A 25,602-nucleotide genomic window follows, 5' to 3' on the forward strand; every position below is an offset into this window, starting at 1 on the left:
GAGAGAGATTTTGCCTGCACTGCCATCCTGATATGCAAATCTCTCTCATGCATATTCATTGTGGATATCTTGAAAACCTGGCCTGCCAGTAGATCTAGAGGACCGGACTTGGGAAGCCCTGGTCTACAACGACTGGCAGCTCTGCTCTCTAATACCACAGCATTTCACTCACTACATAGCTGAAGCAGTAGTAGCGGACGGCAAAACAGCAGCAACTCCAACTGACCTCGTCAACTCTTAATTCCACGCACATAAAACGCATTTAAAAAAAGAGGCAGTTTTAGCATAATATGCAGCCGATTCGTTATAAAAGGCCAACAGTCTTGTTCTGTGATTGCTAATTAGTCTACGCTAGCCTTCGGCCATTCTTAAGCGCACATGCCCAACACCGCAAGTTTACGTTCCATCTTCCGCCCCGCCCGCGAGGCGGAGCACCTCGAGCAACCCCACTCCCCCCTCCTCCTACCCGTCTGGTGCCGCAGTGCGCACGCGCCTCTACACTTCGCCGTCCCCTCTCGCAAAGCCATGGCGGAAGTGAGTAGACGTCAGCATGCTCGGGTTAAAGGAGAAGCTCGCGCTAGAGCGCCAGCACACAGGGATGAAGGCATGCAGAAGGGGGATGAAACGATGAGTTTTCTCGTCAAGCTGTTAGCCGCTTCTTTCTACGGGGTGAGCTCCTTATGTATCGTGGTGGTCAACAAGAGCGTGCTGACCAGCTACGGGTAAGGCAGGCGAAGGCGCTTTCGCAAGAGGCAGGGATGCAAGCGCTGCGCCCTTTGCCCTACGAGCAGCGGCTCGGGGCGGGCAGCCTCTGCTGCCCCGTGGTTTTTTTGGGACGGCCCCCCGCGCATGCCACACAAAAGAGCTCGGCAGCTGCACGGGCAACTTCAGAAGGAGTTTGGTTTCAAGGGACGAGTTAAAGGCGTCCTTGCGTTCCTGCTAGGAGTTTGGGCTTTTGGAACCGTTACATCGTTTTTGGCTTTAATGCCACTGCTGTTGCTTTGTTGAATGATAATTGGATAAAAATGCTGAAAACCTCTTCTGACACTTCACGCTTCGCGTGCACCTATGCGCGCTGTCCTGTACTTGCAACTTGCAAACAGTGCACAACTTTGTGTGTGTTTTTTTTTTACATTGCAGATTTCCTTCCTCACTATGTGTTGGACTCGGTCAGGTCAGTTTAAATACTAAATATTCAGTTCTTAAGACATAAATATGGTTGTAAATCCACTGTGACGTGAAATATTCTTCTTCTACAGATGTTGGCTACCGTGATTGTACTCGGGGTGGGCAAGGTACTCGGGGTGGTACAGTTTCCTGATCTGGAGAGCAGTATACCTCGAAAGGTACAGTCAGTATAACAGTTCAATGTAAAATTTTTCTTATAAGTAAACATTTAGTAAACTTTGGGGTACATCTGCTTAATTATTTTGTTAGACAGAGGCTGTATGGGGCAGTATGTCCAGGTCAAGATCTATTTTTAAGCTGGTGAAATTAAATCCAACAGGCAGAAGTCAAAGTTAAGAACAAATGCAATGAAAGTTTTGACTTCATTTAGAAGAAATGCAGTAGTGAGGCTGGTAGAAATATTTTGAAACTGAATTGCAATTTTGAACACAGTAGCTAATGACTCTGAAATATTGGTGACTATGTAGTTTCTGTCTAGGTAACTGTAACTTTTAATCAAAGTATTGCTGTTTCTCTCTTGATTTGGTGCTTTTCAGTTTAAAGTGATAAACTGAGGCTGGGCATTCATGTGGAACAAATATTACTCTCCATACAGTTGGTGCCCTTTCTTGATTGCATGCACCTTCTTATGGATTCATGCACTATGGGTGAAATTCTATTGCCTAATTTAGGCCTGGATGCAGTAAACATAATCACTAATACCGACTGTATCGCTACTGACCGATTCTGAAAGAGCGATCGATGTACTAAAAAGATTGCATGCAAATAAATTGCGTGGAGGTACGTCATAATCTCCGTCTCTCTCAAGTTGATTGGTGTAAGAGTGACTCCCACATGTGCAAAGCCGGCAAGGGGAAGCCCCATAAGCAGTGTCCTGCAACTCAGCTGTTTGGGGCAGGAAAACATTTTTATTTATTTATTTTTTTTTATAGACAGTATGGCAGGAGGGAGTGGGCATCCTTCCTGCCAATTTTCTCTTGTTTGGGAGGGGGGGGGAGGAATCCTGGTGCTGCATTCGTCAGGGAGGGCCGTCATCGACAGAGGGGCCCTTTTTAAATATGAGATAGATATTTTGCATGTGTATCTGTGCCATTGAAAAAAAATGGAAACCCCCCCTCCCCCCCGGCAGACCTGTCGGTAAAGCAGTTACCAACAGGTTAGACCTGTCAGTTTTTTCTGATCACTAAAACCCCTGGGTTGTTTTGTTTTGTTTTTTTATTTTGCATAGCCAAACGATGTTAGTGCATCAATTTGCTTGGCTACTTTGCTTGGGGTTTTAGCTAATTTGCATGGCTGGATTGGAAAATGGGCGATAGAGGGGGGAAAATACGTGGTAAGCCGTTTTGTGAATCAGGACGGTAAAAGCAATTGTTGCTAAAGCTATGAAAACAGGTTTGGTGATGATTGCTGACTTTAGTGCATCTAGCAGTTAATCAGTAAATTGGCTTCAATAATTAGCTTTTTAGCAAGCTCATAATTGAAAATTTTTAATTGGGACATAGGCGCCTATTTTCTTAGGTGTGATTCTACAAAAGGTAGGCACCTAACACCAAAGTAGATGTGTTTTTAGCGCCAGAGAAAGCTTTAGGTGCTTGTACGCTTTTTACAATTTTTGTTTGAAAACCCCAACAAACATGAAAAGTGATATGGCCTTTCTAGAGCAGTGGTTCCCAACCCTGTCCTGGAGGACCACCAGGCCAATCGGGTTTTCAGGCTAGCCCTAATGAATATGCATGAGAGAGATTTGCATATAATGGAAGTGACAGGCACACAAATCTGCTCCATGCATATTCATTAGGGCTAGCCTGAAAACCAGAGTGACCTGGTGGTCCTCCAGGACAGGGTTGGGAACCACTGCTCTAGAAAGGCTGGTTCAGAGCTATGTTTTATGTAGCTTAGTAGCTGTTGTATACTACTACTATTAATTATTTCTGTAGTGCTACCAGACGTACGCAGCGCTATACAGAGTCATAAAGAAGACAGTCCCTGCTTGAAAGAGCTTACAATCTAAATAGCCAAGACAGACAAACAGGATGTCAATGGATACAGTTAAGGGGAAATGGTTAATCTACTGGCTAGGTTGGTGGGGAGTAGCAAGGAGGTAGGTACTCCAGGACTTGCTTGGGAAATAGAGTTCTAGGACAGTAGTTTTCAAATCTATCACAGAGGAGCACCGGTCAGTCAGGATACCCACAATGAATATGCATGAGATCCATTTGCATGCAGTGGAGTCTGTGTATGCAAATATAGTGGTACCTCGGTTTACGAGTGCACCGGTTTGTGAGTGTTTTGCAAGATGAGCAAAACATTTGCAAAATTGGTGCCTTGGAAACCGAGCATGGCTCGATTTACGAGCACTCCCCCCCCCCCCTGTAATCCGGCACCCTTCCCCCCGCGATCCAGCACCCTCCCACCGCGATCCGGCACCCCCCTCGATGCACGATCCGACCTAGCAGAAGAGGAGGCCGATCTTCGGGCACCTGCACCAAGCACAGGACATGCCGGTGCCCAGATGAGGGTAAGAAGCGGGGGGGGGGGGGGTGCTGGATTGTGCGGGGGGGTCCCCTATTGTGGCGGGGGGGGTGCCAGATCATGGTGGGGGGTGTCGAATCGTGGGGGGAGGGGGTGCTGGATTGCAGGAGGGGCCTTCGGGGGGAGCAATGCCGGTTCTTGTGGGGGGGTGGAAACGCATCAAAGCGAGTTTCCATTATTTCCTATGGGGAAACTCGCTTTGATAAACGAGTATTTTGGATTACGAGCATGCTCCTGGAACGGATTATGCTCGTAATCCAAGGTACCACTGTATATCTATCTCCATATAAATTCCATGTGGATATCCTAAAACCTGACTAGCTGGTGCCCCCTCAGATTAACCATGCCCCCTAACTGTAAACATGACATTCTGTTTGTCTGTCTCGTCTGTTTAGATTGTAAGCTTATTTCAACCAGGGACTGTCTTTTTTGTGACTGTACAGCGCTGCGTGCGTCTGGTAGCGCTTTAAAAATAATTAGTAGTGGGAGTGGTCACGTGACCGGCTACGAGATGGCTGCTTAGCTTGCTCACTCGCTCCAGCCCGACTTTAGATAACGACATCCAGCCAGCTTATTTGCTCCTTTCAGGTCAGCAAACTTTTGTTAAACCTCTCTGATGGCCACAAAATCTCCCAAATCGGACGGATCGGCTGCGTCCAGCCCTCACACCGCTCCGAACATGTCGAAGCGCTCTAAACATGAGCCTCCGTCCCCGGACAAGGCCTCATCCAAGCTCCTCGTGGCTGACGCGTCCCTGTCTCACGACTTGCAAATTTTACAGGGGCTTATGCAAGAAAACTTAGCCGCAACTGCTGACATAAAATCGGAGCTCAGTAACATCACTATCCAATTCAAGCAATTTGAAGCCCGATTAGACCTGTCGGAAGAATGTCTGACTGCTCACGATGCTCAGTTCCTAACCATGCAATGTGGTCTGCACAAAATGGATCTTATGCAGAGAGATTTGGATGATATGTCTAACCGGATGAGACACAGTAATATACGAATCATTGGCTTACCGGAGTCTACTGAGGGAAAAGATATCATTACATACTTACACTCTCTCCTTCCATCTCTTTTAAACATCCAATTCTCACCAGCTCTAGAAATAGAGAGAGCCCATCGTGTACCCTCTGGTTTTGAAACTCCTCCGGTATTCTCATGCCCTCCAAATATTGCAAGCTGCGAAAATCAAACAACCTCTTCTTGTGGATGGAGTAAAAATTTTGCTTGTGCCTGATCTATCCAAGAAAACAGCTCAAAAAAGAAAAGCTTTTCTAGCTATGCGGCCTCAGCTCAAAAATATCGGGGCACAGTATGGATTATTCTATCCGGCTAAAATGAGAATTACCTACCGCAATTCCACCAAAAACTTTGAAGACCCCACTGAATTGCAAAAATATCTTGATGACAATATTGGAGCCATGACCTGAATTTTGCTGCTGTCTTCGACATCTCACTTCTGGCTGGATGCACTCTGATTTGAATTTTCCATTGACGGCTGGAGCTTTGGGCGCACCTTATTTTTTATTTTTTCCACTCGGAGCCTGGTATTGTTCCCTGTTTTCTTTTTTCCATTTTTATGACCCTCATCTATCTCTGCAATTTGTTCCAGCTTTGAATCACGGACACCATATCTGCTCCTCTGGACATTTCTTCCCTCTGGGATTTGCGATCTCTTTAGGGTTCCAATATCTGCTTCTACCTCCTTGACCCCATGGTCACACTAAAAATTGTCTCCCTTAATGTTAAGGGTCTCTCTAGTCCCATGAAACGAAAGAAAATACTACAATATTTCAAACACCTAGGGGCTGACATATGCCTCTTACAGGAGACGCATATTAACCTCGCTGAAGCGCATAAACTTACCGGAGGATGGATCCAGCATTGTTTCGCTGCTCCCGCCATGGGAAAAAAAGAATGGGGTTATTACTCTCATTCACAAATCACTCAATTTTCAGTTGACCGTTCACTCTTTTGATTCCATGGGCAGATGGTCATATATCGAGGGCACCATTGATGGCAAACCACTGAATCTACTAAACCTGTATGCACTTAACTGACGACCCCTCTTTCTTTCAGGATTTCCATACCATTCGTCATTCCTCTTTCTTGGAACATACTATCATCGCTGGATACTTTAATTTCCCGTTGGACCCTTTTATTGATAGATCCTCCCTATGCCGCCCTGCTAAACTGAGGATCCGCTCAACTCTCTCCAATATAATGCAAACATATGGATGGACCGATATATGAAGAATCTTTCATCCCACAACTAAAGACTTTACATTCTACTCGGCACCCCATAAATCATATTCCAGGATTGACTATTTTTTAGCATCTAAAGACATTTTAAATATCACAAGTGCAACTACTATTCACGACATCTCTATCTCCGACCATGCCGCCATATCCTGTTCCCTCAACTGGTCCTCTGACAAGCCGCATCGTTCGTGGAGACTGAATAACCTACTTCTTAGCAACGAAGAGTTTCTATCTCACATCACCGCTGAATCTGATGCTTTCTTCGCCAGGAATGAATCCTCTGTATCCAACTATGCCACTGTATGGGAATCTTATAAAGTCTGGTTACGCGGTGAATGTATCGGCTACACGGCACATCAACTCAAGATTAAGAAAACCAATCTTCGTCGTCTAGAACAGGAAATTCATAAATCGGAGTCTCAATTGTATAGCTCTTTTGATACCACTCTCTATAAATCTTTACAACAACTTAAATTCCAATACAATGAGATCTTTAGTTCATCTGCCCCTGTCTCCTTGTTCCGCCAATCGGCCACATATTATGCTACTTCCAACAAGGCGGGCCACCATCTGGCTTCTTATCTTAAAGGACAGAGATCTAAACATCGGATTTCTCACATCAAATCATCTTCTGGTTTAATTTATACTAATACTTCTGACATACTCAAGGAATTTCACTCTTTTTATGCCTCTCTATACACTTCAGAATCTACCTGCTCAGAAGATGTCATTTCTGATTTCCTACAATCTGCACATCTACCATCCATTGCCTCGTCTAAACATGAACCTTTACGACAACCTGTCTCTGCAGATGAAGTACAACGAGCTATTTCCTCTATGGCCTCTTCAAAAGCACCAGGACCAGATGGCCTTCCTGCGGAATTTTTCAAAACTTTCTCAGCCTCCCTGACTCCACACCTCTTGTCTTACTATCGGACTATTATTGCTTCTCCTGACTGTTTATCTCGCTTCCATGAAGCTAGTATCATTGTTCTACCAAAGCCCAACAGAGATGTTCAGTTAGTCAAAAATTATAGGCCCATTTCATTACTGAATTTGGACTATAAGATCTTTGCAAAAATTTTAGTCCACCGTCTAGAATCTGTTATGTCTTCTCTTATACATAGAGATCAAGTTGGTTTTCTGAAGGGCCGTTACGGTGCAGACAACACTAGATTATTATGTCATATTCTACATTCCACTCTGTCAAGGGATAAAACCTTTTTTGGTGGCTTCTCTTGATGCTGAGAAGGCCTTTGACAGAGTGGAGTGGAATTACCTGTTTTGTGTTCTACGTCAATTTGGATTTCCTGCTGAATTTATTCATATGGTCTCTTTACTGTACAATAATCCTACTGCTAAGATTATAGTTAATGATGCTTTTTCTGATTCTTTTATACTCCAACGGGGCACTCGCCAGGGTTGTCCCTTGTCCCCCCTATTGTTTAATTTAGCCCTAGAACCCCTTTTGGCTCATATCAGACTGTCCACTTCTATTAAGGGAATCTCTATTGCTGAATTGGAATTTTAATTATCTGTTTATGCTGATGACATACTTCTTTACCTCTCTGATCCTGAACAATCTTTGCATTCTCTCATTGATCTTATTTCTCAATTTTCCTCTATATCTGGATATAAGGTCAATTGGGACAAAACTGAACTTATGCCCCTTAATGAAGCTTGCATGCCCTTTGTTCTTCCATCATATCCATTTACTTGGATATCCACCGGGATGAAGTACTTAGGCGTCCCATTTGACAAAGACCTTAAGATTACAGCAGACCTCATCATGGCTAAGACTATCTCCTCTGTGAAATCAGCTTTGTCCAGATGGTCTCCCCTACACCTTTCTTGGTGGGGAAGACTTGATATTCTTAAGATGATGATCGTGCCAAAAATTACATACATGTTCACTATGTTCCCTCTTCTATTTCCTAACTCTTTTTACAAACAATTAGAAAAACTTCTCTTTGATTTCTTATGGAACAATAAACCTCATAGAATTTCGCAATGTAAACTTAAATCTCCTAAATCAGCTGGAGGTGTTAACTTCCCCGACCTATTTCTTTATCATCAAGCCTTTTTATTGAGACAAGGTTCCAAATGGATGCATCCCTCAGATCTCCTTGACACTACAATGGCCCCCAATTGGCTTAGACTTGAACTGGCCCTCTTATACCCTATACCTCCGCTTAGACTCTTTGGCTCCACCCACCTACAAACTAAGCCCCATAACCCCCTACTTCTCACTTCTCTCCGAACCCTTCAAGACTTAGATTGTCTGATGGATTGTCCCTGGTCTCAATCCACCTTATGCCCCTTATGGAGAAATCCTAAACTCCTGATAGGGAAAAAGCCGATATTCTGGCTGTCTTGGACCACTTATCAAATCTGGGATATTACTGCATTGTGTTACTCCGATGGCTCCTGGCTTACTTTTCATGAGCTTCAGCTTAAATTTGGCCTCCCTGACTCCCATTTCTATCAATGGTTGCAATTACGTTCAGCTTTACGGAAATTTAATTGCGATCTGAAAGCTAAACGTCAATCTCCGACTTTATTGACTCTCTCTAACCAATTCCGAACTCTGGGTCACTCAGCATCCAAGTTTTATAATCTTCTTAAAGAATTACGATATCCACCTCTCTCCTCTATTAAAAAAGCCTGGGAGGAAGATATTGGTTGTCCTATCTCTGACCGTGATTGGTCCTCTTATTTACAATCTGTTTTTCATTCTTCTAGGTCAGCTTCACTTACCCAGAGCTTATTCTTCCTTTGCCATAGAGCTCAATGGACCCCAGTTAAATCAAACCGTATTAACCCCACTTTTGCAAAAGAATGTTGGACATGTTCTACTGATATTGGCTCCCTTAAACACTTATTATTCCTCTGTCCCTCTATACAAATATTTTGGTCATCACTATGGAACACTATTTGCTCTCTTTCATATCAATGTGGCTCTCTCGTATCAAGTGCTATTACTCAAATCCTCTGCTCTTCCTTCTCCTCTTTCTCCTTCTGATGCTTTTATCTTTGATATCCTTATCTCTCTGGCTTTGAAACTTCTTCTCAACTCTTGGAATCTTGTCTGCTTGACTTACAGATACGAGGCGTATTTAGCTAAAAAAATGTGACAGATTCCCTTAATTTCTTTCTAAGTGGAACTCCCTCAAACTATACCTCCAAGGCTCCGACTCTTAGTTAGTTATTCTTTTGTTTTTATTAGTCTTACTTTCCATTATTTATTTATCTTATTTTCTTCCCTTCTTTTTACTTTTTTATGCCATGGATAATGTTTTACTCCTGTGATTGGTTTTTGCCATATGTTTGATTGCCTTACAGGGCTTCAGTTATGACTGTTACATCAGTTTTATTATACCTGTTGCTGTACTTATCTCTCACATGGCTTGTTGTTATCATTATGCATTTGTTTTATTACCTATAAAAACTTTCAATAAATAAACCTTGACTTAAAAAAGAAATAATTAGTAGTGGAGTAGGGTTATGGATGGAAGGCTATATGAAAAAGGTGGGTTTTCAGTCCGCTTTTAAACGTGGGAAGGGGCTTAGCAGACAAACTCGTAATTTATTCCAGGCATAGAGGGCAGCTAGATGAAAGGAACAAAGTCTGGAATTGGCAGTGGAGGAGAAGGGTAAAGCTAAGAGGGGCTTATCTGAGGAATAGAATTCTCTGGGAGGTGTATAACGAGAGATATTGAGGGGCAGCAGAATGAACACACTTTTGTAGGTTAGCAATACGAGCTTGAACTGTACGCGATGGTGGATAGGGAGCCAGTTGATGGGGTTGATATCGGGCACCCCAGTATGGTACATGAGACAAAGCTTTCCTTAAGTGCGAGAACTGGTGTTTTGACCTTCATAACTGTCTAATAGTGGATAGAAGTAGGCTTTATCGTGTCGCATATGCAGTGAGTTATTTTAATTTTATGGTGTGTGTGTATTTTTGTCTTGGGGCAGTTTCTCCAAATGAGTTACTTTTTTTTACACATAATATGACAGGAATGAACCTCATTCCTGAGTTAGGGTATGTGGAATATGATCTCAGTCTCTCGGATTACTCTGTGTGTGTGTTCTCTATTACATTTGCATGTGTTATAATTTCTCTTGTACAGTACCCCCTCCAAATCCATGGTTTCAGTAACCGTGGATTCGGTTATTCGTGATTTTTTTTTTTTTTTTTTTTTTTTTTTAAAGACTACAACAGGACTTGCAGCAGCCATTTTGATGATGGCTCTGCACGGAGCAGGAGCATAGGATGATCGATCCTGCCCTGCATCGCCGTTAGACCACCAAGTAAGGTCCGGGATGCGGGAGTGGGTCAGAACCAGCCCTGAAAGTTATCCGCGATATTTCAGTATTCGCGGGCCGGCTCTGCCCCTAATCCATGAATATTGAGGGTCTTCTGTACATTGTTTTGAAGGGTCTGACTGGATCTAATAACTTTTCTTATTTATGGCCATGAAAAAAAAAAAAAATGCCTTACTATAGTCTATGCAGAACACTTTTTGTTTCATGGATAGTCTACTGATGCCTCTTTATAATAAATAAATTTTGAATTATTTACCCTCTCCTTTACTAACACGTAACGTGGGTTTTAGCGCCGGCAGCAGCGGTAATGCTCTGACGCTCATAGAATTCCTGTGCGAGTTGGAGCAGTTACCACTGCTGCCGGCGCTGAAACCCGCACTACGCATTAGTAAGGGGGGGTTATGTTTTTACACACCAAAATAATTTAGAGGGAAAAAAAAGCTGTATAAACGTATCTGCGTAGAAGTGATGAGAGCAACAAAATGATTGCTCGTACTGGTTGTGAAAATGGTTAGTGATATAAGATGTATCGCCTGGATTCAAACTGTGCATAATAAAGCTATTCAGCTGGGTTTGATCAGGGATGTCGAAGTCCCTCCTTGAGGGCCGCAATCCAGTCGGGTTTTCAGGATTTCCCCAGTGAATATGCATTGAAAGCAGTGCATGCACATAGCTCTCATGCATATTTATTGGGGAAATCCTGAAAACCCGGCTGGATTGCGGCCCTCAAGGAGGGACTTTGAGAACCCTGGGTTAGATGATGGCGATAACTTATTTGTCTGTTTTCAGTTGTGGGGCTTTATGATTTTGATGGATGTATTGGCTCTCCTAGCTCTGCTGATTGTACTCTCTAAAAATATTTTCAGATTTTTCCACTACCTCTGCTGTATTTTGGGAACCAATTTACAGGACTGTTCAGCACAAAGAAACTCAAGTAGGGATATACATTTTTTTAATTTATAATGCTTTACTATGATTGTGTGTGATAGCAAGAGTCAAACTAACTACAGTTATAAAGCCACACTGAGCTAGACAGATGGCTCTGATTTCTCTGCATAATAAAGCCTTGTAATGCTACTTTTGTGCCAATTATGAAATAAACACAAAAAAGAAGAAAATGTGGGGAGGACGGTTTTTTATGGTGACGGGCATGCTTAAGCTGAGGCAGGAAAAATATGTGCATTGAATACGAGGGGGTGCTGAAAAGTTTTCGGTCCAACCAAGAAGAGAATGACATGGATGTGGTTCAGTCTGATCTGAAACAATGTCAAAACAGAGAATTTCCTTTCTGCAAATTGGCACTTGACGAAATAATGACATTCTTTTCAGCTACGGTGGCAAAATAATGCTCAGAATTTGGGAAGTTGGTTAGCTGTACTGAGAACTTTTCAGCATCCCCTCGTATGTTTTCCAGCAAATAGAAAGAATAGATATGTGATTGCAAGATTTCAAGGAAACGTTTGTGCCTGCTCTCCCTTTTTGAAAAATGGTGCAGAGTCTAGGGCAGAAGTCTCAAAGTCCTTCCTTGAGGGCCGCAATCCAGTTGGGTTTTCAGGATTTCCCCAATGAATATGCATGAGATCTAAGTGCATGCACTGCTTTCAATGCATATTCATTAGGGAAATCCTGAAAACCCGACTGGCTTGCGGCCCTCAAGGAGGGACTTTGAGATCCCTGGTCTAGGATTAGGAAGTACACGCAGCCTTTGTCCCAAGATAGGCAGTTTGTAAATTGTCTCCATAGCTGCTGAACAAAGTTAATGCTGGTCTTAGGAAAGATAATATACTTCCCCGAGATCAGGGGTGGGAAACTCTGGTCCTCAAGGGCTGGAATCCAGTCGGGTTTTCAGGATTTCCCCAATAAATAGGCATTGAAAGCAGTGCATGCAAATAGATCTCATGCCTATTCATTGGGGAAATCGTGAAAACCCACCCCTGCCCTAGATTCTATATATGGCACTTAAATTCTGGGCATGCTGCTGAGATATATGTGCAAATTGAATAAGGATCTCAGAACCATCAATTGATGGGGAGAGTGTGACGCAGTGGTTAAAGCTACAGCCTGAACACCCTGCGGTTGTGGGTTCAAACCCACGCTGCTCCTTGTGACCCTGGGCAAGTCACTTAATCCCCCCATTGCCCCAGGTACATTAGATAGATTGTGAGCCCACAGGAGAAATGCTCGAGTATCTGAATAAATTCATGTAAACTGTTTTGAGCTGGGAGAACAGTATACAAAATTGAATGAATAAATAAATAAATTGGATGATAAAATCAATAAGCTGCTGTTAATTTGTCATCCATTAACATTTGCAAGGGATGGTATAAGATTTGCTATAGGAGTTAGATGCACTGCATCTCAGAAGGGGATGTGGCCACAGGAGGAGCCAATTTTTTTTTTTTTTTCCCCAGCCCTGGAAAAAATACCTATTTGGCTCAAAAATACACTTCCCGCTCCATATTCACGGGGGTTAGAGGCAGTCGGCCCGTGAATATGGAAAAATCGTGAATAACTTTAGGGCTGACTCTGACCCACCCCGGCCTCCCTCCTGTCTCTTGGACCTCTCCACTGTCCTTCTTTTTAAAGCCTGGTGGTCTAGTGGTGAAGTAGGGCAGGAACAATCTTCTGACGCTTCTGTCCCGTGTAGAGCCGGGAACAAAAATGTCTGCTGTGAGTTCCTGTGAGCCCATGGGAACTCACAGCAGTCATTTTTGTTCCCAGTTCCGTACAGGGCAGGAGTGTAGGAAGATCGCTCCTGCCCCACTGCTAGGCCATCAGATTTTAAAAAAGCAAGTAAGTGAAGAGGTCTGGGGGGTGGGTCACCCAGATGAAAACAGTGAGTACCTGAAGTTGCGAGTTATGAACCTGTGAATATGGAGGGGAATGTGTAAACCCAAAAAAATTGCAAGTCATAAACACCCTAAATAAATCTCCTGGAAAGTCTGGATTTTATCTGAGTTGATATTTTGAGCTAGGTATAATAATGAACACTGACTCTAAACCACCCCACCTCTCTGACTCCTGTGGACCTTACCTTTTTTAAAGCCCTGGTGATCTAGTAGTGAAGCAGGGCAGGAGCAATCTTCCTGCGCTCTTTCCCCTTGAGAGGTGCAACCAAACATGCCTGCTGCAAATTCCACTGCAGTCTGCTTCACCACTAGACCAGGTGTTTTACAGGTAAGGTCTACAGGGGACAGGGAGGCAGGAGTGAGTTGGGGTGGTTTAGAGTTGGTACGGGAAGGATCGTTCTGTCCTGGCTCACCACGGCTTCAGGCAGGTCTATAGTGGGTATCAGGGGCTGGGTGCAAGGCAGGGCACTTGAATATAACCCTGCCTCCCTGTTTTGTTTTTTTTGGGGGGAGGGGTTAGGCCGGGGGAAGGCTACTTTGGTTTATATTTGGGTCGGTTTATAGTCAAGTATTCATGGTATAACTAAAACAAGAGTTCTTTTGTGTATCTCTTAAAATTGTTTTTATTCTTTATTTCCCCTCCAGTCTGCCAATGTTTACAGTCCTCAGGCGGTTCTCCATTCTGTTTACAATGTTTGCTGAAGGAGTTTTACTCAAGTGAGCCAAATTATTAATTTCTTGCTGTCCTGTAAGACTAAGGTACCTAATATTGGTGAGAGTGCTCCAGTGGTAAAGTCTGAGTGAATACTTAACGTTTTCATGCCAGATAAACATACTTGGTGGAGAGCCTTGGAATTCATGTTCCGTTTACTGACACTTTCTAGAAGTTCTCAAATTAACCACTCAAAACATTTTGCTGATACATGTAGGTGCATCCAACCCTGTGTGAGCTTGTGATCATATCCATTTCAGTCTATTATTTTGGAAAGTCAGCACGCATCCTTTTAGAAGACAGACACACCCTTTGTAAGATCTTTGCTGGCAGCACAAAGAAAAATCCCAGATAAAAAAAAGTTGGCAAAGGAGTATAAATGCTACTTATTTTTAAATCTGGGCTGTTTTGGGGTGGTTTTTTTTGTTGTTGTTTTTATTCATTTATCAAATCATTACAAGTGCAAACACTTGTTCTAGACGTACCAAACCATTTCCGACCTTGAAAAATTTCAAACTAGGAAAATAGTATAACAAAATATAATCTATTGGATTTGGTCTCTTCCTTAGACCACTATATTAAATTGGGAGAGGCGATAAAAATGATAGGGAGACTTTTTTTTTACATTGTACAATTCAGGGCAATAAAAATCTGACTGTCTCAAAAAAATTGCTGACATTTAAGACATAAGTTCTTGTACAACCTCTCTAGAAGCTAAACGGATGGGATCTTGTATCTCTCAGCTGCAGGGCAACTAAAATATGATCCCTCCCCTTTGGGCTACCAGTCCGGGAGCTTCCTGTTTTGCTCAGTTTGTTCCTGCAGCTTCACTGCATGGTTTCATCTCAGTTAATTCTGCTCGTGATTTGTTTTCACTTCCTAGTCCTTTTTTGATTTTCTTTTCGCGGGTTTGCCCACGTGCTGCAGATCAACTCTGTTCGCGTGATCCTTCGGCGGGAGATCGCAGACATTTTAAATTTTGTTTGCTTCCGGAGGGTGCTCTATAAGCCTGAAACTGCAGTAAGCCCTCTGGACAGCCTGCAGATTGAATCGGGTCTCCAGGTTCGGGAACCATCTCTCCCCTTGTTCGTCTGCAAAGGGGTAGAGCGCAGGCTGCTGCGGTTCCGAGGAGGTACACCGGGATCAGAACCGCGCCGCTTGTCTTTCCTGATTTCCCTGAGGGGTCCTGGTGGTCGTGATCTGAGGTGGTAGGGAAGTTGAGGCGGTCAGAAGATCTGAAAAATCTAGTTTAATCTGCTCCTGAGATAATGATCTCCCTGTGCATTGCTGGCTGCCATTGAAATGTATTGCAGCACATGTCTCTGTGGTGTCTGAGTCACAGAGTTTGCTGATTTTGGGGGGTCCTCAAATCAGTGTTTTGGGAGTTTTTCCCGCATGCCCTAGTCCCTCCTGTAAAATCCTAAAATTGCCATTTTTTTTAGCATTTTCCTGTGTTTTTAACGGCCGTTTTTCTGTCAAAATTGACACCTGCGGTGGCCATCTTGGATTTTCTTTAAAGTTTTTTTTTTAACTATATTTTTTGGACTTAGAAGCTTTGTTTTTGCTCCAAACTTCACAGATGGCCACCTCAGGACAGGATGGCATGGATTCATGCCGTAAATCCAGCAGATGGCTTGCGGTTTTGCAGCTCCGTATTCTTGGCCTGTCAGGGGCGTAACCAGTGTGTGGATTCCACACTTTACTCCTCTGGAGAGGACCTGCTTTCCTCCATTGCCACCAGAGACGCGATTCCAGTGTCCGGGACGCTGCAATTGTGCGAGGAGGGCATTTTCGCAAAAACGCAAGCGCAGTTCCAGGGAAAGTCTCATCAATCTTCAAACAATTTCAAATCTGAGTCCCGCTGATCGGCTCAGGCAGCCGAGGACTAATTTCTGCCGGAATTTGTGGATATGATGTCTCGGGTTTTCATGAGAAAGCGGGCTATGCCTGTGTCTCCCTATCAGACTGCGGTGCAGCAGTCTGTACAGCCATTGGATTCCAGCATGTCGATCTGATCCTTGCTGGTACGCCTGAACATCAGAAGCAACTTCCCCATATTGTTGTGGTACCTGTGTCTCTTTCTAGGCTGTTTCTGTTGCATGGTGATTCAGCGGGTCACGCTGTATGACAAGCCTAGTGGATCTCGGGGATTCCCAGAATGCTGATTCTCACGATGTGGGAGAGTATCAGATGGTGCGTAGGCTAAGTCCAGTTACCTTCCTGATTTATCTCTGAATCCCTGCGAGCATTGGGACTTGCCTCAGACTCTGCAGTTCAGGCGGAGTGTTCGATCATGTGTTCTACGCACCCACTCTCCGCTGCATTTCCAGATCATAGAAACATAGAAATAGACGGCAGATAAGGGCCACGGCCCATCTAGTCTACCCACCCCTACCTTTCTCTGTGAATAGATCCCACGTGTCTATCCCATTTGGCCTTACAATCAGGCACGCTGCTGGCCTCAATAACCTGAAGTGGAAGACTATTCCAGCGATCAACCACCCTTTCAGTGAAAAAGAATTTCCTGGTGTCCCCGTGCAATTTCCCGCCCCTGATTTTCCACGGATGCCCCCTTTTTGCTGCGGGACCCTTGAAAAAAGAAGATATCTTCTTCCACCTCGATGCGGCCCGTGAGATACTTGAATGTCTCGATCATGTCACCCCTCTCTCTGCGTTCCTCGAGTGAGTACAGCTGCAACTTATCCAGCCGTTCCTCGTACGGGAGATCCTTGAGTCCTTAGACCATCCGGGTGGCCATTCTCTGGACCGACTCCAGTCTCAGCACATCCTTACGGTAATGCGGCCTCCAGAATTGCACACAGTATTCCAGGTGGGGCCTCACCATGGATCTATACAATGGCATAATGACTTCAGGCTTACGGCTGACGAAACTCCTGCGTATTGTGGCCACCACTATAGCCCAGTGCAGGGCTCTGTAGAAATCCTGGTGGCTACAACATACAGTGCATTAGCGTGTGACCCGGCATGGAGTCACCCTGCAGGACCGGACTCTTCAACAGCACTCACAATCAAATACAACCAAAAATAAAGTCCCAACAAAAGGTGAAGTTAAGAGAAATATTTCAATTTTACTCACTCCTTAGGACAGGTAAGTAATGCTTCAACTTCATAACATGGGTCAGGGTTCCTTACAGCATTCAAGAAGAAGAAAAAAAAAAAACTGCCAAAAGGGGCAAGAAAATAAAGCAATCTACAATCTGCTTCAAACTTTCTTCTTCTACTTATTGAGTCTCAATTAACTCCTGAGAGCCCAGCTCACTAGAGCTAGCATTGCCTGCTCCAAAGCAGGTGTTTTATCAAATCAAAATTAAAGTTCAGCATTCAAGTTTCCTCCATTCTCAGGCAAAAAGAAAAATAAAGGAAAGCCTCTGGCAACAATATAGGACTGCCAGGAATAGGAGAGAGCAATAGGTTTTGCCAAAACAAAGGCCTTCAGATAGGCTTTCAAATTCCCTCCCAAGGTGGAAGCAAAACCTCTCCCCACTCTCTCCAAGCCTTCTCTCAAAACCAACATTCAAGAGAAAAGAAAAAAAAAAAACAGCACACAAACAGTCCAAAAGAAAACACACTCACTGTTTGTGGCTGAAAGCCAAGTCCACCTGCATAAGCTCAGGATAATTGGATTCACTGCCAGAACAGGCTTCTTGAAAATCTATAGGCTCCTCGCTCAGAAGTGGTAAGTCTTCTGCTTGTTCAGCCTCAGTCCATTCCATCGGTACAGGTCTGTTGTCCCTGCTTGGCTCAGGTGGATCCTTAGGGAGGCAAGACTTAAACTTCCTCCTTAACCGGCTTGCTGGTTTGAATGCCACTGCTGGCTTATCTACCCTAGGGGCGTGTCCGGTTCTGATGGTGTCAGCAGAAGACCAGGGACCTCTTGAGCTCCCCTGGTGGTGACTAGGACAAAACTCACTCCCTTCATTTTCAGATAAATCTGGCTCCTCCTGGTGGCCACTGGCATTATCCCCCACATTATCATCCTGGGAAATCCTGGCATTTTCCTTCCGGGATTTTACTTTTACATTTTTCCCTGCCTTAACTGGGACCTTGGCAGAGCCCGGGTCTGACTGGTCACAGTATACAACCTATGATTTGCCTTGCCTTGGATGAAGCTTGCTCCACTTGATTGGCAGTCTTCATGTTCTCACTGATGATCACCCCTAAGTCTCGTTCTAAGATCATGCAGACTTGGCAAAAATGCTCTTGGAGGTTGGGAGGCCCTGAAGTGCGCTAGGGCCATGGCTAAATTGTATCCCATGGCTTCGGAATTTTCCAAGCGCCTAGTCCCGCCGAGAGTGGATTCGGTGGTGGCTCAGATCACTAAACATACCTCCTTGACCTCGAATGGAAGGGTGCTCCTGCAGAATGTCCAGGACCGTGGACTGGATTTTGTCATGAAGCGTCTTTTTGATTCTGCAGCGACGGGGGTGCGAGCTGCAGCGGCCACTTCCTTTGTGGCCCAGGCATGTCATACTAAACTTCGTCAGGATCCTGAGGAGGTTGTCCATCGGGATCTCGATTTTCTGGTCTCTGGAGTGAATTATTTTGCAGACGCTCTCTGATATTTGAAGGTTTTTGCTAAGCTGGGATCTACTCTGAACAAGCTGCCATTCACAGGTTCGCTCTTATTTGGCCAGGGTTTGGATGACCTTATGGCGAGTGTGCAGAACCATAAGCCTAAGGTGCTTCCTGGCCCTAGATCTCGTACGCCCAGGGGGTCAAGATGGCCAAATTTTCATCCCTTCCGGAGGACCTCGCTGTACGCCTGAACCCCTGCAGTGGGACAGCATTTTGGAGCCTCCTAAAGACCTCGCTTTGGAGGTACAGCGCACCCGCAGCCTCCCAACTCTTGACCTTCGGTCCCTTCCAATAGAAAATTGACGCCAGAGCTCTGGCGAGGCCTCCCCAAATTGAGGGGTGGCTGTCAGCCTTCCTTCTGGAATGGCTGAAGATAGCCTCGGACCAGTGGGTTCTAGAGGTATTCAGGGAAGGTCTTTGACTGCAATTCTTTTGTCCGCTGGTGGACATCTTCATGTTCTCTCCCGAGGGCAATCCGGACAGGGCCGGCAAGATGTGCGCTATGGTGCGCCGGTTGCTAGATCTGGTGGCTATAGAGCCGGTCCCACAGGGCGACTTGGGCTCCAGGAGATACTCGATTTACTTCGTCGTACTAAAGACGGACTCTGTTGCTTGCAGACCAATTCTGGACTTCATAGCAGTGAATGCATTCTTGCGAGTTCTGCATTTCCGGATGGAATCGGTACGTTCTGTGTTAACAGCGATGGCACCCGGGGAGTTTTTGGCTTCCTTGGATCTCACAGAAGTGTATCTCCACATCCCGATTTTCCCAGAACATCGGAAGTTCCTGCGGCTTCATGTTCTAAGGAGGCATTTCCAGTTAGCAGCGCTCTCTTTCAGTTGGGCATCAGCGCCCAGAACCTTTACCAAGATCATGGTAGTGGTGGGTGCCCATCTGCGATCTCTGGGTGTGTTAGTGCATCCATACCTCGATGACTGGCTGATCAGAGCTCCTTCGTGGGATCAGGGCTGCTTGGCGGTTCGCCAAGTGGTGTCTTTGCTGGAACATCTCGGATGGGTGATCAATCTGAAGAAGAGTCACCTCGTGCCGACCCAGGAGTTGGAGTACCTGGGTATCCTGTTCAACATGGGTCTGAACCTGGTGTTTCTTCCAGAAAACAGAAACTCAGGAGTGCGATTTGGGACATGTAGGCGGTCCCGACTCCGACGGCCTGACAGTCCCTGCAGGTGTTGGGTCTCATGGTGACAACCATTGACGTAATTCCATAGGTGAGAGCTCACCTGCGTCCTCTTCAGTTTTCACTTCTGTCATGGTGGAATCCCCAGAGAGATGCGCTGGGAATGCAGCTGTCTTGGTTGGCAGCGACACGCAGCAGTATGCTGTGGTGGTTGGATTGGGTGACCCTGACTACGGATGCAAGTCTCTCTGGTTGGGGAGAGGTTTGCATGTCCATCCCAGTCCAGGGCCACTGGACGGAGAGCGGTCTGCGTCCGAGAGAGCCAATGGTCGATCAATCGGCTGGAGCTAAGAGCGATTCGGTTAGCTCTGCTACGGTTCCAAGTGAATCTCCACAGGATGGCTGTCCATGTGTTCTCAGACAATGCGACGGCTGTTGCCTATGTCAGCCGTCAAGTGGGCACGAGGAATCCCCTGCTGGGATTGGAGGCTCGGATACTCTTTGCATGGGCGGAGCGTCATCTTTTGGCTTTATCCGCGGCTCATGTAACCGGCGTCGACAATGTTCAGGCAGAATTTCTCAGTTATCAGACTCTGGACCAGGGAACATGGTCCCTGTCCAGGCTGGCTTTCGAGGCCTTAGTGCGCTCCTGGGGGTGTCCCACCTTCGCTCTGATGGCGTCCTCGGTGAACAGGAAGGTGGACAGATTCTTCATCCGCTGGTGAGAGGTCAGCAGCGTCGGACTTGACGCTCTGGTTCAACCTTGGCCCACAGGGGAACTTCTGTACATCTTTCCCCCGTGGCACATGATAGGGCGCATTTTGTGCCGGGTGTCCTCGCACAGGGGTCCGATGATCCTTGTGGCTCCGGACTGGCCCAGATGACCTTGGTACGCAGACCTTGTGAGGTTGAGCTCCAGAAGCGGTCTGCGTCTTCCTTGCCATCGGCAGTTACTCATGCAGGGTCCGTTTGCTCTTCGAGATCCGGACCACTTTGGTCTTACGGCCTGGCATTTGAGCAGGCAGCCTTGATAGCCGGGGGTATTCCTCTGCAGTTATCGCCACGTTCCTACAGAGCAAGCGGAAATCGATGGTCTCGGCCTACGCGAAAGCCTGGAGGTGTTTTCAGGCTTGGTGTGTGGGGCTCCAGGTGGATACTTTGGTTCTGTAGGTGGCTCAGGTTCTGGACTTCCTGCAGGATAGCCTCAGGAAGGGTCTGGCAGTCTCTTCTCTACATGTTCAGATTGTGGGACTCTCTTGTTTTGGTCCCTCTTCGTTCAGGGGTTCTTTGGCTTCTCACCTGGATGTTGTCTGGTTCTTGTGGGGGGCAGGGAGGCTGAGGTTTCCCTTGCGACTGCCTTGCCTATCGTGGAGCCTGAATTTGGTCCTACGCTCCCTGACTCATCCACCCTATGATCCCCTAGATGAGATCTCTCAAAGATCTTACCATTGAGACCATCTTCCTGGTGGTGGTCACCTCTGCATGGCGAGTGTCAGAGCTACAGACTTTGTTGTGCAGAGATCCTTTGCTCCACCTACTGGAGTCAGCGTTGATTTCGAGTACTGTGCCTTCTTTTCTTCCGAAAGGGTGTTTTTCTTTCCACATCAACTAGGAAGTTCGGTTGCTGGCCTTTGTTCTTTCGGGTTCCAAGTCTCAGGACCGGCATCTTTTTTTGAGATACCTAGAGGCCACTAACAACTTCCGTCTGTCGGGATGATCTGCTTGCAAGGCTACTATTGATGTGGCAGCTACAGGTGATACGGCCTTTGGCGCTTCTGTTCTTGCGGTGGGCTCATCGGGCCCCCCCCTGAGTTTTGGGGGACTACTTTGATATGTCCCATCCGTTCAGCTTCCAGAGAGATTGTACAAGAATGAAAGATTAGGTTTCTTACCTCTGCTAATCTTCCTTCTTGAATATCTTCTCTGGAAGCTGATCGCCCGCCCATCTGTTTTTTTTTTTTGTCCGATTCGCAGGTCACCTCTTCAATAACTGGTAAGCTAGATTTATGTCTTTGACCAGCCTCACTATGAATTTCATGCGTATTCCCTTTTGTTGAGTTTAAGGGGGGGGTGCCCCTTCTGATCTTCAGGTTGTGTCCATGGTCCAGGATTTTCCTGGGTTTTGCAGTTTATGATGTTTGCATTATCTGTTTGATTCCAGTTGGCCATTTTTGGCCGTAGTTTTTAGTATTATACGATATTGAGTAAAATTGACTGGTAGCTGGAGTTCCTGCGCCCTCTCTCTTTTCTTCTGTTTCCTGTTGTCATAGGTCTACATGGCTTTTCTACTAACTGAGCAAGATAGGAAGCTCCCGGGCAGGTAGCCCAAAGGGGAGGGATCATCTTTTAGTTGCCCTGCAGCTGAAACTAATAGAGATATAAGATCCCATCTATTCAGCTTCCAGAGAAGATATACAAGAAGGAAGATTAGCAGAGGTAAGAAACCTCATCTTTCATTACGGCTGCAAAAAAAGCAGGTATAACATGAAACATCTAACCAAGCTGTTTAAAATTACATAGGTATCTTCAGCAGTGCCATCTAAATGGATGGCACCACTGCAGAAAGGTGATTCTGTAAACTGCACCTAGTTTTAGGCATGCTTTAGACGTTCGCGTGGTGTAAATTTCAATGAGTGTTACATAGTCGTCTGATACCTGTTCCCAAAAATCACACTTTTTCTGATATAGACCGCCAGATAGACGTCCCTACGATGTTAGTCATATATAAAATGTGTTTTTTATTGATTTGTTATTATTTCAGGATTGTAAGCTTTAACATACCCAAAGTATACCATCATTAAAAGGATAATAAAAACACAGTATACCATGTTTTAAAAGGATATTTATAATATATTAGTTTCAGTGGGAGTTGAAATGGGGACATCAGCATGAATTTTGAAAAAATGTGACATGCTTACACGCTAACCTTCACTCTAATCAGCTGTGCTAGACAATGAGCCATACAATAATAGCAATTCTGATTTTAATTATACTGCTCCTTATAGGTAGTGAATAGCATTTTATTCTGCTAGGAGACAGAACAAGGTAGATCTCACTGCCCTGTTATATCCTTTTTCTTCATTATTTTAGAATTGTATATTTCAACAGTGTAAAACAAAAAAAAAAAGTAACAAAGTATGCCATGTTTAAAAGGATAAGTATAATATTACTTTTTGACAGAGGTATTGATTGAGAGTTGAACTGTAAACATCAGCGTAGAAGGGTGGAAGCTTCACTCCTGTGCTACAGAGAAACTTGTATAGTAATGGTAAAATTAACTCCTATAAGAAGTGTAAAGCATAGGAGTTTGAGCCTCGTAGAGGCTTTAGATAGACGTAGTTTAAGCTTCAGAAAGGCTTTAGCAGGATACATGCTATTTAGGTAGCCTAGGTCATCCAATGAGCTTTATCTGGGCATCCCATAGACGTTATATTTGAGAGATGTTTTTTAGACGTTTCAAAGTGATCTTTTAAATACAGTTCAGGGATTTTTATTTTGTTATTCAGGCACCACAAAAACAGGACACATCCATACAAGCATATTGAATTTAAAATTGCCTAAAGAAGCAATGTTAGCTAATTGCAGCACATGAAAATCACAGCTTTAGGTCCTTTGCTCTAACTAACACTCTCTTTCTCATTAAACACTTGCTACAATCAGCTCATTCTTCAAAGCAAAGAGAAAGCCCATAACTTCATTTGGTCAAGCTTAAAAACAGAATAACACACAGAATAGACCTGAATGTGGCTTCTAGTTCATTGCAAAGGGAGATGTGTAGTTGTACAATGCTGACCTCATTGTGAGATCATCAGGGTGCACCTGCAAGGTAGAATGCCATAAGAAAAAGACGGGCTGGGAGTTTAACTCGCAACCTCTGCAAGATCAGCACAGATCTTTTACTCATTGAACTACACCACTACTCCAGTTTCTCTGATTTCCCTGTCATATCATAGCTTACTGACCTGCCTATGTATCATCTACTTAGCTATCATATCACAGTTAGCTGAGACAAAAGACTGTTAGCTCAATGGCTTAAAGCACTGCTTTCATTGTCCCAAAAGCCAGAATCTCAAGTATGGTTCAATAAATGTGAAGGGAGTCAAATACTGCTGCTTTTATCAAATGCAAGCTCCTCTTTTGGAATAGATTGCTCCTAGTATTGCTAATTTTGTACTGTTTGAGATGAAAATTAGATTTGATTGGTCTGTAGCTTGTAATTTTTATTAAAATGAGAATTGTGTCAGCTGAAGTACATGAGGGAGTCGAACCCAGACCAGGCTCATACCCCAACCATCATTCTAACCATTGTGCTACACAATAGGCCATAAAATCATAGCAATTTAGGTTTAATTATATTGTTCCATTTAGGCGTCGTTACGGCAGTAGCTACAGCATGCTTGCGGCTCCGTAGCGGAGCACCCGAAGCATGCCGAAACAGCTGCAGTTAAGCATATCTCAAGTTGTCAGGGTAGGAAACCTCTCCCCTGACTGAAAGAAGCCATTTCTGGCTCACCAAGTTAAGGCACCTCGTTGCACCTTTTCATCCTCTCCAGCTCTCATATAATCTCATTTTCTCAAATATTATGCTGGTTGCAGACTGTGAGGCAGAAGACATGTCAGTTACTCTGTTTGCCACCACCTAAGGATCTCCCCACGTCTCTCCTTTGCAGCCTGGGCATCATGGAACACTAGATAAGACAAAGGTCAATGTGATGAAGTAGCTGAAGTAGTGATTATTAAGGAAACACTAATGCCCAGCAGCTACTAATATAAATAAGCACAAGGTGAAAAATGGTTTAAGAACATAAGAATCGCCTCTGCTGAGTCAGACCGTAGGTCCATCATGCCCAGCAGTCCGCTCCCGTGGCGGCCCCCCCAGGTCAAAGATTTTTATTGCACAGTCTAGGAAAGCTGCATGCAAGTGTAATATCGGACAATTGCAGTTCGATGAGGTGGATGACAGGGTATGCAGAGTAAGTCACACCTAGGTCCAAGTTTTTACTGTGGTAGAATTGTTAAGGTCTCATAATCTGTTGGTAGGAGAAGGCAAGCTGTAGAAAAATGAAGATGGATTGGGACAAATTAAGACTTTATTGGTGAGTTTTAGGCTTTCTTTTATCAAGGTGCACTAAATCAACGCATGCGCTAACAGCTAACGCCTCCATAGGATAACATGCAAGCTTTAATAGCACACTGTAACGGTGCCCTAAACGGCACTGTTTTACGTGCGTAGTAAATGTTAACGTGTGCATGTTGTCCTATGGACGCAATAACAGTGCATGCGTTGATTTAGTGCACCTTTGTAAAAGAAATCCTAAAACTCACCAATTTACTATTCTCAGAAAATCAAAAATAACTACACCCTTCTGAAGAAAAAAAGTGTGAAACATGTTAGTATTGTGAAAATGTAGATAATTCATCACAAGGGCAAACAAAGGTTTCAGTACATCATTCTCACCTATTCTGTCTGTTTTAGTATTTGAGCTTTGTCCAGGTGTAAGCTCTTGGTGATGAACCCAGTTTGAACAGACCTGTTCTTGCCTCTGGGAAACACAAGGGGAGTCATTAGCCACTCTTGGAACCTGAAATCAGGAGAAAAGGGAGGAAATGTTAGACATCTGTGGCAAAAATAAAAAGCAGAAGTCTTGGGAGAATATATCGCAGCACAGTCTCGGAATAACAGCTAGAATGAACAGAAGCATAAACACTGTTCCTTTTTTATAATAAGGATGCCTAACAATGACTCTAAAAAGATTTACCTTTAGCTCTATGAGGAAAAGCACTGTATAGGTTCCACATATTCATGTAACTTGCATATCCATTTTGTTGGCACCAAAGTTTCAAACAGTATGGGTTTTTTTTTTTTCAGCCAACACTCCTGGAACCAATTTTTATCATCACTAATTCTCAGACTTGCTAATGATCCTGTAGAATGGAGAGAGTTGTGGTAGATATCAGGGGGACAAAACGTTAATGGAGAATCACCATAAGC

At 44.5% G+C, this 25,602-nt stretch overlaps 1 protein-coding gene across 1 annotated transcript in view; it reads left to right on the forward strand.

The window, feature by feature from the left end:
• The first annotated feature begins 360 nt into the window (after window positions 1-360).
• The window catches only part of SLC35D1 (solute carrier family 35 member D1), an 86,732-nt gene continuing 61,490 nt past the window's right edge, over window positions 361-25,602 (forward strand). Inside the window, exons 1-5 of the mRNA XM_033917135.1 lie at window positions 361-722; window positions 1,141-1,174; window positions 1,260-1,346; window positions 11,181-11,248; window positions 13,809-13,880. Of these exons, the coding sequence (XP_033773026.1) occupies window positions 379-722; window positions 1,141-1,174; window positions 1,260-1,346; window positions 11,181-11,248; window positions 13,809-13,880 (605 nt within the window). The 5' untranslated portion in view covers window positions 361-378. The remainder of the gene's footprint in view (window positions 723-1,140; window positions 1,175-1,259; window positions 1,347-11,180; window positions 11,249-13,808; window positions 13,881-25,602) is intronic.

This window comes from Geotrypetes seraphini, chromosome 12 (genome assembly GCF_902459505.1).
Source record: "Geotrypetes seraphini chromosome 12, aGeoSer1.1, whole genome shotgun sequence".
Classification (NCBI taxonomy): Eukaryota; Metazoa; Chordata; class Amphibia; order Gymnophiona; family Dermophiidae; genus Geotrypetes; species Geotrypetes seraphini.